This window comes from Elgaria multicarinata, chromosome 3, assembly GCF_023053635.1.
Source record: "Elgaria multicarinata webbii isolate HBS135686 ecotype San Diego chromosome 3, rElgMul1.1.pri, whole genome shotgun sequence".
NCBI classification, from domain to species: domain Eukaryota; kingdom Metazoa; phylum Chordata; class Lepidosauria; order Squamata; family Anguidae; genus Elgaria; species Elgaria multicarinata.
The window spans coordinates 32,339,552-32,355,306 of NC_086173.1; the positions used below are offsets into that span (position 1 = coordinate 32,339,552).

At 40.4% G+C, this 15,755-nt stretch overlaps 2 protein-coding genes across 2 annotated transcripts in view; both read right to left on the minus strand.

Moving 5' to 3' along the window:
• The window catches only part of LOC134394429 (thiol S-methyltransferase TMT1A-like), a 161,993-nt gene that overhangs the window by 77,540 nt on the left and 68,698 nt on the right, over window positions 1-15,755 (minus strand). The gene's annotated exons all lie outside the window — the stretch shown is intronic.
• The window catches only part of SCN8A (sodium voltage-gated channel alpha subunit 8), a 105,006-nt gene that overhangs the window by 52,484 nt on the left and 36,767 nt on the right, over window positions 1-15,755 (minus strand). Inside the window, exons 4-8 of the mRNA XM_063119886.1 lie at window positions 15,606-15,695; window positions 14,746-14,874; window positions 11,371-11,462; window positions 2,290-2,511; window positions 1,255-1,318 (exon numbers count right to left, since the gene is read on the minus strand). Coding sequence (XP_062975956.1) covers window positions 1,255-1,318; window positions 2,290-2,511; window positions 11,371-11,462; window positions 14,746-14,874; window positions 15,606-15,695 — 597 coding nt within the window. The remainder of the gene's footprint in view (window positions 1-1,254; window positions 1,319-2,289; window positions 2,512-11,370; window positions 11,463-14,745; window positions 14,875-15,605; window positions 15,696-15,755) is intronic.

A 15,755-nucleotide genomic window follows, 5' to 3' on the forward strand; every position in this document is an offset into this window, starting at 1 on the left:
ATGCTTCTGGGCACAAGTAGGACATAAGGGCAAGATAACCTTCCTGTTTGTATTCCCCAAAAACTGGTATGCAAAGGCATATTGCCTCTGCCATCTTACTAGTAGCCTGTGATAACCTTATCCTCCATGAATTTGGCTAATCCTCTTTTAAATACAACCAAACTGGCAGCCATCACTACATCCTATGGCAGTAAATCCCATATTTTAAGTATGTGCTGTATAAAGAAGTATTTCCTTTTATCTGTCCTGACTCTCCTACCATTCAGCTTCATGGGATAACCTCTGGTTTCTAGTATTATAAAACAGAAATACTACTCTTTACCCTCTTTCTTCTCACCATGCATAATTTTACATATGTCCCCTATTACTTGCCTTTTTTCAAAGCTAAAGAGCCCTAATCGTTGTAACGAGTTGGTCCAGCCCGTTGATTATTTTGGCTGCACTTTTCCCAGCTCTACAATATTCCTTTGGAGGATAGCTCCTTGAATGCCAAAACAATATATTATCTTGATGCGGAACTAGTAAGCCTCCATAGCAAAAATCAGAAGCTACAATAAAACCCCTGGCTGGACTGCTCCTGCCCCTGCAAAAGGACTCCACAATTGTTCCAGAAAGAGTTAACTCACATATTCTCCAGCAAACAACCACAGAGTGGGATATTCAACCAACTTCTACATTTGAAGACTGATGCATAAGTTGATTTAGGTCACCATAGGAGTGAGTACGCATTACATTAACACTTATCTCTTGATGTAGATTTGTTCATATGTGGAAGACTGGGACTATGGCCACTCACCCTACTGTACACCCTCACATTGTTATTTGAATAAGGATATCTCTGCTAAGTCCAACATTTCCCCTGATTTCCAGTGGAAATGTTAATTTGGATCAGGCTGACACATGGGCTGTCCCTTATTCAAACATGAAATGCAGTGTGTGGATCCCAAGTGAGCTTCGGGTGAGATGGATAAGCATGAGCTCACTCCTCAGCATGTGTAGTCTCTGTGCATGTCTGTGTGGACTTAAAAGCTCATTTTTAATCTTATGCTATTGGCCTTCCCTTTCAAATAGCCAAAGACGATACAGCACTGGGTAAACCAATTACTACATAAATGAATTTGTTTAACTGCTTTTGGAATGGAATCCATGCATATTGACTTTTCCTCCTCTTCTGATAGTAGTTTGTCAAATTGCCTAATGGAGATTGACAGAGAGTGGGGAGAGAGAGACAAGGAATCTGACCAGAGAACTTACCCTGCATCTGAGCTGTTACCGCATAACAATGGATCAAGAAACCCAGGTATTGTGTAAAAATTTGCTAGAGGAAACAGAGAAAGGGAGAAAAAGATAAATTAATATTTATAGTAAAGAACAACATGGACCCTAGCATCACAATCCTATCCATGTTTACTCAGAAGTAAGACCAACTGAGTTACTCCCAAGTGGGTATCTGTAGGATTGTAGTCGTAATGTGATCGACAAGCTACTTAAACTGGAATATTAGCATTTCAGCCACCTTAGTGGCAAGGATGGAAAGTCATTTAGAACTTTACCATTTCATAGTGCAGATGTATGAGTGTGTATGGGGGGGGGGGGGAGCTGTCACATGTATAATTCTGACACTATATACACTAATATAATTATAATCTCTGATGTCCACTGATACATGGTTGCATGTTTCCACTCTAGCTAGAAATACTTAATATAAAAGTATTTCCTCCCAGACAATGCTTTGTAAAGTCATTATTTTAAGTTCAAATATTTTAAATAATAAAAAAAGAACAGATTATTATAAATATGTTATCCAGAATGAACTCTGGGGAGTAGTCCATGAAATGCATTTTCTTGAACGGGTAGTAGAAGGACCCTAAAGTGAACTAATTTTAAGGATAGTGGCAGGGTTTTGCTATTTTATTGTTTTTACTCTGTACAACACCATGTACACTGATGGTGCTATATAAATAATAATAATAATAATAATAATAATAATAATAATAATAATAATAATAATAATAATATGGCACTGCAGTATGGTGGAATAACACAAGTACACTCATGGGGACTAGCACTTTATTTTGCTTTGGCAAAAAGTACTGGATTTTCCCTGCTCCTAGAAATCCAATGTTAAAAAAATAAAACAAAAGCAAAACTGAACAGTGATGACATCATTTGAAGTGCCTTTAATCAACCATGAGTGAGGAATGAGGAGCACACAAGAAAAGCCTCATTTAGAAAAGCTCCTATTCTTTAGAAAGCTAATATTGGCAGGAAAAAACCAGTAACACCTACAGTTATTGTTGGAGTATTCTTCCCAGTCAAAGCCCTTGGTGCCGTTTTCCAGGTAGGTCTCATTGAGATCAATGGGCCAGATGACACACTTGTTCCTTAGATTTCCCATGAACAGCTGTAGCCCGATTAAAGCAAATACACTGAGGCAAAACACTGTCAAAATCATCACATCTGATAGCTTCTTCACAGACTGGATCAGAGCTCCCACAATAGTCTTCAGGCCTGGGAAAAGGGAAAAGCAGTCATGACACTCCTGTAGAATCTTAGGGGAAATGGCATAGACAGAACAAGTCCATAGGCTACCCATGATGTCCTCTTTCTGACTATAGTGAAGCCCCAAATAATTAACCATGGGCTTCAACAGAGGCAGAATTTTTCTCTATGGCTGCAGTTCCAGGCACTGGAAACTTAACTGGTTCATTAAACAGGAATATATCCAACTCTCTGGCTTTCAGCAGAGTTTCTCCTAGGCCAAGGGAAGGGATGGAAGATGGGTTGTGCTTAAGAGGACAGTGCACAGTTAATTCATTGTGCGTGAAGACAACACATCCAATAAAAGCAAGCATAGCTTAAGGGTTTCATTAAGGGTGCCTGTGGCGTTACACCCCACAAGTCAGTTCCCTAATATATGTCTGGAATTGGTGGTTAGAATGTTGACCTGAGTGGGTGGAGTTAGAATGTCTTAGGAGGGGGGAGGAGTGGTATATAAGGGAATGACTGAGGGGATTGAGGGAGACTTTTAGGTACTTTTTGAGTCTTTAGCCTTTAGTGCTTTAGCTCTCTGTGTGTAGAGTACTATTGTTCTGGAGAGTTTGAGGATAAGTGTATAGAGGGGTGTCTTTTGAGTGTGGTGTGCACATAGTCAGTAGATATATATTAAACAATACTGATAATAAAGAAAACTCAAGAGTGATTGTGTGAGATAAAGGAAAGCGTTTATGTGAAGAGAGAAAGGATTGGATGAGAGGTTTTAAAACGGTTTTGAAAAGTTTTATTTTGAAAACTTTATTTTAAGTTAACTTATTTTAAGTTTGTGAACCTTAAAATAATTTTTTATTCAGTTTGTTTTAACTACCACAAAAATCCCATGTGTTTCTTTGGCATTTATCATCTGCAGTTATATACATTTAACACCCACTCTGACATTAAATCACCGTCAGCACATTTAATTCACAGCGCTTTGATTTATTACTGAAATCCTTCCAATTTAACCCCTTTCTCCACATAGTTTGGAGAAAGGCGGTGTTTGTCCCTCGCCTCAAGCTCCTCAAGTGGTGGGGTTTAGTTTGAGCAGGAAATGTCCGCGGCCAGGCCTGTTGTTCAGAGCCTGTGTCATGGCAGTACCCTAACATGAAAAAGAAAGGACATTTTAAGAAAGAAAGGACCCATATATCAGCCTGCCTGCACCTTAAGATCAATAACAAAGGTCCTTCTCACTTTGCCCATCTTTGAGGGCAGGTAGGTGGGCCTTTTCTGCAGAGAAGGTCTTTTCCACAGTGGCTCCACAGCTCTGGAATGGGTCCATCAATCCCCATCATTGCAGAGTTTTAGGAAGGCCCTGAAGACTTTTATTTTACTCTGTTCCTTCCCCTATTACTGGACAGTTCTGCTCTATAGCTGCAATTATTCTGTAGTTTTAAGTAATGTTTTATTGCTGGTTTGTTGTTTTATGAATGTTTGCTGCCTTATTGTTGTATCTGTTTTTATTATATGGATTTTATTGTTGTAAACTGCCTTGGGAGAGCTTCTGTCTTGAAAGGCTGCCTACAAAGATTTTAAATAAATAAATACATTTTAAGAGAATGACTGGGACAATCATTCCGCAGTGTGGTCCTCTGTTTCTTGATAATATTATATAGCACTAAGAACACCCACTTCAAAACCTGCCTTCCCCCACACTTGAGAGACAAAAATTGACAAATGATTGTCTTTTCCAATACATGGAAACTTTAAAAATATTCCCAATGGGACATATTGATTTATTTTGTGCAAAAAACAAACAAAACAAACAAACAAACCAGTGTTAAAAAGCCGCTTCCCCTTTCCCATCTGAGTTCCTGATTCCAATCTCTGACTCAGCCATAAAGTTCGTTGGGGGTTCATTGGGAGTCTATCTCACAGACTAACCTAGCACAGAAAGTTGCGGTGACAATAAAAAGAGGTGTGTGAAAGAACCATGTATTTCAATGGTGGGATATAATAAAATCGAATAAATCAATCAATAAAACTAAAATAAAAGTATGGCACAAAATTTGGGGGACTATTAATTTAAATGGATAGTTACACCCACCACCACAGCTGGATGATACTAAAATGTTTTGGGGTTCCCTGAAAATGCTGCTTTATTGTACAAAGCAATCTATGTTGATGGGGGCAGGGGACTGAAAGCAAGTGAGGGCGGATTAATTAGACATTGCCTGCAAATTCTAGGAGATGAAACACTCTTAGCCTGATACAGTTAAACAGATCCATGAACAGAAAGGGTGTGTGGCAGGAAGAGGATTCGTGTGTGTGTGTGTGTGTGTGTAGGCCTTTACCTTCTCTCTCCTCTCCTAGTAATCAGTACTGTCAAAGCTAACTGCAATGATTATCTGCTAAGACATGGAAGAGGGAGTTAGATAATTGCAGGCAACAGGGGCTCAGAGACCCTGTCTGCTGTGCTTGGACATTTCTGGATCAAGGCCGAAAAATTAATAAAGTTTGAGATTTCAAAATCTTTTGAGTTAAAGTGTACAATGAGGATTTCAAGTGATATGTTTTATCCCTTAGCACTGTCCTATTTCAAGGAAACATATAGCCTCTTTTACACCGAGAACCGAGATACAGTGAAGAGGCATTGCATAAATGTTGAATGAAAAAGCAAATCTCTATGGCGAGAAATGAAATAATCAGACGTTTTCCTTTGACTTTAAGCAATAGCCTCCAATTCTGTTTTGATGTGTCAGAGAACACTCAACATGTACAGGGAATGTGTGTGTGTGTGTGTGTGTGTATTTTCTTCAGGACAATTTTGAAGAAGGGAAGGGTTAAGTTGCCTTCCCCCCCCCCACTGGCCCCTACAACAACTGCCCTTTCCATCACAACAGTTAAAAATAAAAATACACAGCTGTATAAAATAAAAAAGGAAAATATTAGGGTAGTCTTTCCCCCCTTTCTAGCCTCTAGCCTTGCTCTTTCTCTCCTCTCTGCCTTACTATTTCTTCCTCGCTCCCAGCCTCTTGCCTCACTATTTCCTGCCCCCTCCTTTAGCTTCCTTTTGATGAGCCAGGCCCCCAAAGCAGCCTTTATGTGACTAGCCACATCCCCCGTGGCAGCCATTTTGTGGTGGTGCCCACAGCAGTTTCTCAAATTCCCAAAGGTGCTCAAAGATCCAAAAAGGACCCTGGGCTAGATGGATAGTCTAACCTCATATAAGGCAGTTACAAGTTCTTATATACCAGTAATATCTAACGCAGACAGGCCAATTTGATTTGTACCCTATCTTTCTACCAAGAAAATGGCATTCAAGATGGTTTACAATCATAGATAAATAAAACTTGATTAAAACAATAATAAAAACAAAAACATTAAGAATACAATTAAACACACGATAGCGGAATAAAAACAGCACCTAGCCGAACATACCCACTTTTACGCCAAAGCCTTGCCTGAATAAAATAATCTTTGTCTGTCAGTGAAAGGGCAACACAGAGGCAGCCAACCTAGGCTCTTTCTACACCTGCCCTTTTCTCCGGGATCGTCCCAGGACCATCACTGTGCAGGCAAATGACACACAGGGGATCCCAAGAGCAGGCAGGGACGATCCCTCCCTTTTCCTGGGATAATCCTTAGGTGTAGAAAGGGCCCCAGTCTCTCAGTAGGGAGTTCCACAGTAGGGAGCAGCCATGAAGATCCTGAACAATGTGTTCAGGCAGCCCACATGAATGGATCCTCCAAACATTACTGAAGGCCAAACTAGATATAACAATGACTGACCTCTCTCTTTATATATAAATCTGCCCCATTTATATATGAAGCAGTGGATTGGGTTGGGGTCTGATATTAAGAGTGAAAAGTGCTTGTGGGTGAGGAACACTTAATGGTTTTGTCATTGCTATGGTCACATCTAGTGAGGCCCTGAGGCAACACAGAGAAAGAGACGGGGAAAATTATTTCTTAGTGACTCTGTAACATATGAATAGGGCTCTACCAAATTTGCAATGAGAATAATTTTGTGTGAGAAAAACATTTCTTCTGAATATACCCCTGCATGTTGTAATCTGAAGCTTACTGTGTCCTAAAGAATGACCGCTAGCTATGATTTCGTAGGTCATGGAATCTTCACACGTAGGGCTTGTTCAGGAGAAATGTTGTCCAGATGAAAATGACCTCATGGTGACAAATGAATAGTTGCCATGCTTAACAAAAGGGGGAATTAATTTGCTTGGATGAGCTTAATGCATAGCTGACTCCATTGGTAATCATTGCTGGACAAGTTGGACTTTTGCATTCTCACCAGCAACATCATGTTGACTGGGTTTATCTCAATGCACCATCGAGCACGCCTCACAATTTGTAATTCATTATTTTCTTAAAATGCATTTTATTCCTCCCCCTCTATTTTTCCAGAGAAGCACAATAATTTGACCCCCACTTGGTGTCTCACTATTTGAATTTTGAAAGTAAACTCAAAATTTGATACAGCCAGCAACCTTTTCAAATGAGCAACAAACTACAACTCTTTTCTCCCTATCTAATACACCACTATAAACTATCTCCTTTAACTCACTCGCCTTTCCTTTAATTTATGCACATTAAAGGCATTTAATGAGCCGTTAAATGTTCTGACTTATTAATTTCTTGCTCCCCTCAATCTGCCACTTGATCCAAGCATTTTCAGATGCATTTTATTATTCCCAGTTCTTACATTTCACCCATTTCCTGCCTCAGAGCTCTCAGTCTTTTCCCCTCCATAATCCCTTACTACTTTTATGTCACTGTAATTGATATCAACATTCCCCTCACTTCTGCTTTCAAGCATTCCCAAAGGGATTCAGGTTAAAACTGCTCACTTATGTTAATTCTGTTGCAGGCTTGTGATTATATTTCCATGAGTGGGGACTTCACAGGTGACAATAAGAGCACTTTTTGATCTTTTCTATAGGATTAAGGTGTACAAAAAGCTCTCATTATGGGATATTGCAGTCATGCCTCTTTAAAACTGATTTTAGCCCTGGTTCTAAGATGGATGTATGCTCATGGTAAGCAACTGATGCACTATTTTGTCACATGTACATGTTGTATCTGACTTGTACCTCCAGCTGCCATCATTCCCAAGGATTTGGATCAGCATATTTTATTTCATTTTAGTATATGTATATGCTGTGCTTCCTTGGAACACTCAAAGCTGCTTAAGTAGGGCTCCCAGTGACCTGCCACTCATTCATTTCAAGTATTTTAAAGCTGGTTTTTTAGTGCTATGCCCTCCCAAAGTGATGTACAAAAAGAAGCAGAGATAAGGTACAATTTAAAGGTGATCACATCAGCACAGTTAACCAGAATTACTTTGTGAAGCTGCTCTGCTATAGAATCAATCAAAGGTAGCCTTGAAGAAGAAGGGCTTCAAGGGCCATCTAGATGCTAGAGTAGAAGGGCAAAGGCAATACACAGCTTGTGGACAGATGTAGTTCATCCTCTGATGTGGCCCCACTGGTGAAATTTGATGGTGCCGTGGCAAAAAAACTGGTGGCTTGCCACCAAATTTCAGCAGCAAACTCCTACATAGGCCTAAAAAGGGCAAATCTAGCTTGAAAACAAGCCACATTTGTCATCTTTAAGGTTCCATAGCAGTTTGCTGCCAAAATTTAGAGGATGCAAACTTCTAATTTTTTGCTGCTGCCACTCAGCCAAATTTTGGTGGTGCAGCAGTGAGAGGAGTGCAGCCTGTGTTGGGGATGGATAGTGAGCCCCAGACCCCCGCCCCAAAGCTGCCCACCCCTGGATTATTGGAAGGGAATTTTAAAGACCTGGGGCCACCACTGAGAAGGCTCTATCTTGATCGCACACAAGCCTCACTGAACTTAACTGCAGGCAGAGCCCTTGGGTAGATTGCAGCATATGAACATGATTGTATTGATGAAGCTCACTGCAGTAGTCTATCTGAGAGATAACCAGAGAACAGATAACTGTGACCACGCCTGACTGCTCCAGATATGATCTAAGCCAGCTTACAAGCAGGAGGATGTAAAAAGCACTTCTGGCCACTGCCACCATTTTTGCCTCCCCACTGATCAGGTCCACAGCCTCTTAGCTTCAGCAATGCCACAATACCCATTGCTCACAGGCCATTCACTGGGCCAGGCCATTCACTAGCAGCATGTATCTGCCAGTGGGTATGTTTATGATTACAGCAAGTCTGCCAACTCACTTAGAAACAAGGCTAATTTATTTATTTTGTGTGTTTCTACCCCACTCTCTAATCTAAGAACATTTCTAGGGCTGCTAAAAAAACAACAATAAGTAGAATAGATGAGAACATACAAGATCAATAAATGAGGTTCAGAATAAAAAGCAGAAATAAAAACAGTTCCATCACAAATTAAGAATAGACAGCCTGGGAAAATAAAAAGGTAACTGTGCCTGGTGCCAAAAAGGCACCAATGTTGGTGCCAGGCAAGCCTCCTAGAGAGAGCATTCCGTAAATGGAGCGCCACAACAGAGAAGGCTGTCCCTCCTGTAGCTACCATTGAGAGTATGGGGAGAACATTGCTAGGTCAACATGGGAAGATTGGTAAACACCATGGGAAGATGCCCTGAAAGAGGCTCTTGCTACAAAGTGTGCACAGGGCAACAGTCTCCCTGTTGCCTGAAGGTCGGAAGCCTATTACAAGGTCAGAAGCAGGTCTGGAGTACAACAATCCCAGCATGCAATTGCCTGGCCAGGATCATTCCAGAACAAAAGCCCTGGATCTGAAGAACACAACTGAGTACTATTGAAGGACATGTTTGATGGAAGTTCTTTGGTTTATGTGTGGGCTAGCTTTAGAAAACATCATCTTATTAAGTTCAATGTTTCAGGAAATATACAGTCTCACCGTTAATTTTTTAGGGAAAAAAGGGGTGGAGTTAAACCGAAACAAAACTTCGATGTGGCATCTTACAGCTACCAATCTATAATATGGGTCCTTTGTGACATTTAGGAGGGGGAGATCAAAGGGGACTAGGCTGTATGTGAATATAATCTACAATCTAGAGGTCAATTTCCTTGAATTACAGCAGCAGCATGTGACTAACGTAAAGAATATTAATGGCAGCAGAGGGAAGCATAGACTTTTTAAAGGCTCATGAGTTAAGGAAGCAGACTGACTGTTATAACCTTCCCTCACTGAAGGGATCATAGCACTGTTCACTGTGACTGAAACATTAACTTTTGAAGAGAAGGAAAGATTGATCATACGAGAATTCAGCAGGCACCGAACGATGTAAAGCAAGCTGGATTGTGTGAGCCAGGCCCAAGCAAAGGCTGGAAACATTACGTCATGCACAGGACTCATATTCCAACGCTCAGCAAAGCACATATGCTTCGATCCCAAATGTTTTCAAACATTTCCTTAAGCAAACATTGTGATTATACAACCAGAATAGCATGTGTTTCCTTGCTGAGACCAGTTTGCATGCTCTAGACCTTGGTTAACTCATGGGATGCAAAGGAAGATATTAGCTTCTAGTTCATTTAATGTCTCTCAGCATATATATACTCACCCAAACCATGTAACATGTGGAATGCGTGTGTCATTACTTTAGACAAAGGAATACTTAAGAGTTGATTCATACACTACATTTGGCTATCTTCTCCTCTAACTTTCATTATTGGTGAAACAAATTTTGGTAATCCCTTGATTTTAGAAGTTGCTGCTACAAAGAAGCTAGGCAACGTTTCACCCTGTTCTGTGAGTAGACAAGTCATGTAAGCTTTCTTTATATGGCAGAATGTAACATATGACTTAGTCTTAAGTGAGAGGTCAAAGATCATGCACGATCTCCCAAACTGACATCTTAGCCATTGTATCACTCATCTTCCTTAAGGGTCGCTCCACACATTAGAGACAAATGCAATGTAGGAAAATACACCTATTTTTTTAACCATGTTTGACAACTTGACATGACTGGCTTTTGTTATATCACAAGGACACCAATGGGGTAGCCAAGTCATATACTTGTGGCAGTATAAACACTCATGCCAACATTTCATAAAAGGTGGTATATGTGGGTTTCCCCTTAAGTATAGGAATATCTTCATATAGGAAATGGGCTTTATTTAAGAGTCAAGAGAAGGTCATATGTGATGATCATAAAAGCACCACAGTCAGGCTGCCTAAAAGAACCCAGCTATTACACCCTCCTTTTCCCAAATCCCAAGCAATTCCTTGCCAAGCTTCAAATCTGGTATCAACCTTATCTAAAAACATTGTCATTTCTCTTATTCCCATAGCTGGCAATTGTAACAACTGATCTTTAGATTTTCTAGTCAACCTTCCCCTCTGTGAAAAACATTAAGTACAAGCATGCAGTTTACATAGCATGGAAGGTGTTGGGGGATATTTTTTGTTGAAGAATCATACAGTTCCTCAATATTAACTAGAGCTGGGTTTGAAATTTCTTGAGGAGGCAATTTTTCAATGAAAAATTATACAGTATTTTGAAAATGATGTCAATTTGCTTTTGCTTTCTTTCTTTTAAAACCTCTTTTCACGTTATCTTTGAATTTGTTTTTTGTTAATAAATTGATAACCCAATGAAAGCATAATAATCAGGATGGCTGTTTCCAAGTTCCCAAATGCTGAAACTACAACACACAGGAATTATTTCAGTGAACTAGAAGATATTTGTTTTGAACCAGCTATAGTACTTAGGGTTGATTGTTTCAGGGGGACACCCACTGTATTCTTTTTTGTTTGTTTAAATTGCTGCCTCTTCATGCAGAATGCAAGGTCTATCAAAAATGCACCAGTGCCATTTTTGAAAAGGTTACATGATGAGGAAGGCAGGGGGCAGGGGAACAGGGAATGCAAGATAAGGGTCACTCTTAGAAGCATTTCTCACCTGGAATGACAGAGATAGTTTTCAAAGCTCGGAGAACTCTGAAAGTTCTCAAGGCTGACACATTCCCAAGGTCCACAAACTCTGTGACATATCTGCAACGAGGGAGGTCACACACAAAGAGACACAATGACAATAACACACACCAAAAAGGGGGAATGGGGAATAAAACAACAACTACAGACAGCAATACATCACTCACAGGGAGCTGCAACCCAACACCTAACACCAACTGCCTTACCTGGAATTACAGAAATAGTTTTCAAAGCTCTCAGTACCCTGAAGGTGCGCAGAGCTGAAACATTGCCTAGGTTTACAAACTCTGTTATATACCTGCAGAATTAAACCAGAGTTAATGGCACCAATTGGGGTCGCCTGGCTTGAAAAAAAAAACTTTAACTTTCAGTTGCAGGAAAACAGCTTCCAAAATTTGGAAGTGGCATTAGAAAAGAGAGAGAAGAAAAGAAAGAAACAGAAATAGGGACGCAAATAAAGCAGTTTTAAAATGCTTCAAGTTATCACAGGACATCTTGCTCAGTGGTAATAATTTGGCAAGGGCCTCTTTATAACAATGGCCCCAAATTACTGGGTCGGTAAAACCCAGTTAGCTGGGGGAAAGGTAATAACGGCCGGGGAAAGCAACGGCAAACCATCCCGCTATAAGGCTTGCCAAGAAAACGTCAGCGAAAGCTGGCGTCCCTCCAAGAGTCAGTAATGACTCAGTGCTTGCATGAGAGGTTCCTTTCCTTTCTCCCCAATTTACTCATGGACAAATGCCTGCCTTTAACAGCTGAAAAATGGAGGGCCAGGAGAACAGGTGATCTGGCAGCAAATACTAATCTGGCAAATTAGGCAAGATAGCAGAGGAGAAAACAATCTGGTAACTTTTAAGCGTTTTGGCCCATTTTTTGTGTGCCCCTTTGGAAAAAAATCAGACAGCTAAAACTATAAGTAAAGTTGGTGAGTTTCCTTTTGGATGGCATAAACATAAACATTATTACTTCCAACTGCACAACTGGAGGAAAGTGAGGGGAGAGGAAGGAGAATAAATTACTCAGCTAGGAACATGTGCTCCAGAGGGGCATCCATACATGGCCAGCCCTTCCATTAGTAAGGTGGTCACCTCAGGTGACAGATCCTAGGTGATGAGGAATGGTGGTGAAATATTGGAGGACAGAGCTGTGTATACCACATGTTCTGCCCTGTACCCCCTGAGCTAGCCTGCTGCACTCAGATGCAGAAGAAGACACTGTCCCACTGCCAGAGTCAAAATAAGATTCAACTGCCAGTCTGGCAGATTCTCTACATGGAATTGGAGGCGGCACCATCTTGTCTTTCACCTCTGGCAGCAAAAATTCTTGGTCTGGCCCTGGAGCCATATTAGTTTGTTAGAGCAAAAGAATAGAGTGTTGTGAAAGCCTAAAGACTAACAGATCTCTATGTGTGTGGCATACCTGATGCCACAACAAATTAAGGTGCCACAAAATTATTTGCTGTTTAGGATCACATAGCGGTCTATTATGTCCAGGAAGAGAACTGAATATTAATGGACGTGGACTGACTTTTTTAAAATAGTTTGAGGTCGTAGAGGTCACCTGCCTAGAACATCAGTATACATGATACACAGCAAATAAACTACAAAATATCACCCTGCAAGAGTTGCTTTGCAAAGTTCTCATAGTCTGTACTGGCCTTCCCAACAGACAGGATGAATCATCCTGATAGTGGCAGATTTTGGAATATCACTAAAGGGTAGTCAATTGTCAGCTAGGGATGGAGAGATGGCATTTGGGTTTTCATCCTCCAATACCAACATCTTTTAGCCCATTGCTGATTCCTAGAAAAGTACCACTAGGTTATTCCATAGGATTGTGATTTACCTTGGATAAGGTAATCTGCTCTCTTGTTTTCTCCTTCCTCACCCCACTAAAGACAGCTCCACAGAAAAGAAAACATAAGAAACTTGGCTCATAATGTTTTAATGCTGAAGTCATGAAAAAGGGCAGGGCCATGATTGCAGGGTTGACATTTGCCATCTTTGTTAATTTATCCTCAAACTGTGCCATAAGTGGAAATTATTGGAAAAATTTAGGGATCAAAGAGTTAGGATAAAAAGACATTTGTATGCGAAAAGACCATCTGCAGACCAACTTAAGTCATGTCTCCATTTGACTGTGTAAGAACATACTGTATTACTGATCTACTTGTGAATGACGCTTTTCTTTCTCGCTAATAGTGATTCATACGTGTGACAAATGCATTGTCTAAAACATTCACCACAGCAGAGGCTAGAATTTTGGTCAAACCACATCTGGAGGACTTGTAGCATTGAGCAAAATGGTGTTGTGTGCTTTTGGTGACCTGGAAAAGGAAGTGGCAACCCATAACCAGAATGGTTCTACGAACTGGTCTTTGGATGATGATGATGATGATGACGATAATAATAATAATAATAATAATAATAATAATAATAATAATAATAATAATACTTAAAGAGATAACTGATGCCCAAGCCTTCAGCTAGCAGTTTAGAAGGGTGGACTATATATATTATCACTACTGAAATAAAATATCATCCCTCCAAAGCTAGTCAGACCCTCCTTTTGGACGTTGAGGCTGCAATCATATTCCACTTATTTTGGAGTAAGCCCCATTGAAAATGGGTCTTATCCTGAGTAGACATCTGTGGATTGCACTGTAAGACCCAAAATGGAGATGTGTCCTTTCAAATCTCTACTGATGAAAATGTTGACTTGGTAACAGCACCAGGTCAGTATTTTAAAGACATTGTTTCTACTAGATTTAGTGACACATTTGATGTCAGACAAGAGTAATCTCTACTTGAAAAGGTGCTAAAGGTCTGGATCGGGGTGGGCAAAGTGTAGCCTTCAAGATTTTTTGGCCTAGAACTACCATCGTGCCTCACCATTGGCTATGTTGGCTAGGACTAATGCCAAAGCATCTGGAAGACCACAACTTGCCCATCCCTGATCTGGATTCTCTTTACCGAGGAATCAAACCAGCTACCTCAATTCTCTTCCTAAATAAGACTGCAGCTTTAGATACAAAATGTTTTGCTGCATGCAGCCCTGAGGCTGCAGGTTGCCCACTCCTGAGTTAGAATCATTGCAAAACTTATTGTCAATGAAGTTATTGACATGAAGACTGGTACAGCTGCTTTGTGGAGAAGACTGAACCTCAGGCCCACACTCTAATTTCAGAATTTTGTATCTGAGATGTGAATTTACCAGTGGTTAGTCTGGAATTATCAGAGGGGCCAGTTGGTTTGTCACTTTCAGATTTCCTAGACTTCTTTATCAGCTTCCTTCCCCTTTCACTTACAAGCCTCCTGTCAAGAGTGCAGAATACGAAACTTACGCCATCATGATGACGCTGAAGTCTAGCCAGTTCCATGCATCACGGAGAAAAGTGAAACCGTCTATGCAGAAGCCTCTTGCAATAATTTTCACAAGTGATTCAAATGTATATATACCAGTGAACGTGTACCTGTGGGGAACAAAGAAGACCGATAAGAGGACAACAGTCTTTATTTTGCATTGGTCAAAAGTACAAATAAAAACTTCAAATCTATTCTGTAGGTTTGGTGAGATTTCGATTGACAAAGATATGACGACCATCCCTTGATTAAACATATCATTTCAGGTAGGTTTTTGCCCTGTGTTTTTTGTACACATGTTCTTGTGTGATGTTTTTATTGGTGTTTTTGACAGAGATTGCAGAACTGAGCAGCTCACCTGGACAGGAGCAGGAAGGTTAGCAAGTCTGACTTTGACACCAAGAGGCGTGCGACTCCTGCCTGCCACAATCAAATTAGGCTGCTGCTGGAGTCCCCGCTACATCAATGTGGAGGCTGGTGGCTCTGATTTTGGGGTGTGTGTGTATGTGAATCTATTCTGGGTTTCAGTCAGAACCAGCAGAACTCTAAAGGAGCTATTTAAGGTGCTGAATCCATTCTGGGGATAGGGTTCAGCACCTTGGATAGATTCTTTAGAGTTCTGGCTGGTTCTGACTGAAAGCCACCAAAATCGGAGCCACCAGCCTTCACTACATCAATGCATAGGAGATAGAATATGGAGTACACTAGAGTAATATTATTTCATACTGTGGACTTGACATGTGGCACAATCCCCACCCCCACAAATTAGGCACTATACTCTAAAGAATTAAGAAAGGTATTGTAAAAAAAAATCAAAAAGAAAACAAAAAATATTACTTACTCCACCTGTTTCGACCATTCTGGTGGGTTACTAAAAGTCATGAACACACAGTTCGTCAAAATAGTGCACATAATGATCATGCTAAATACTGTAAAATAAAGTCAAGGAAGCATGAAAGCATAAGAAATCACATATTTATTCCAACATTTT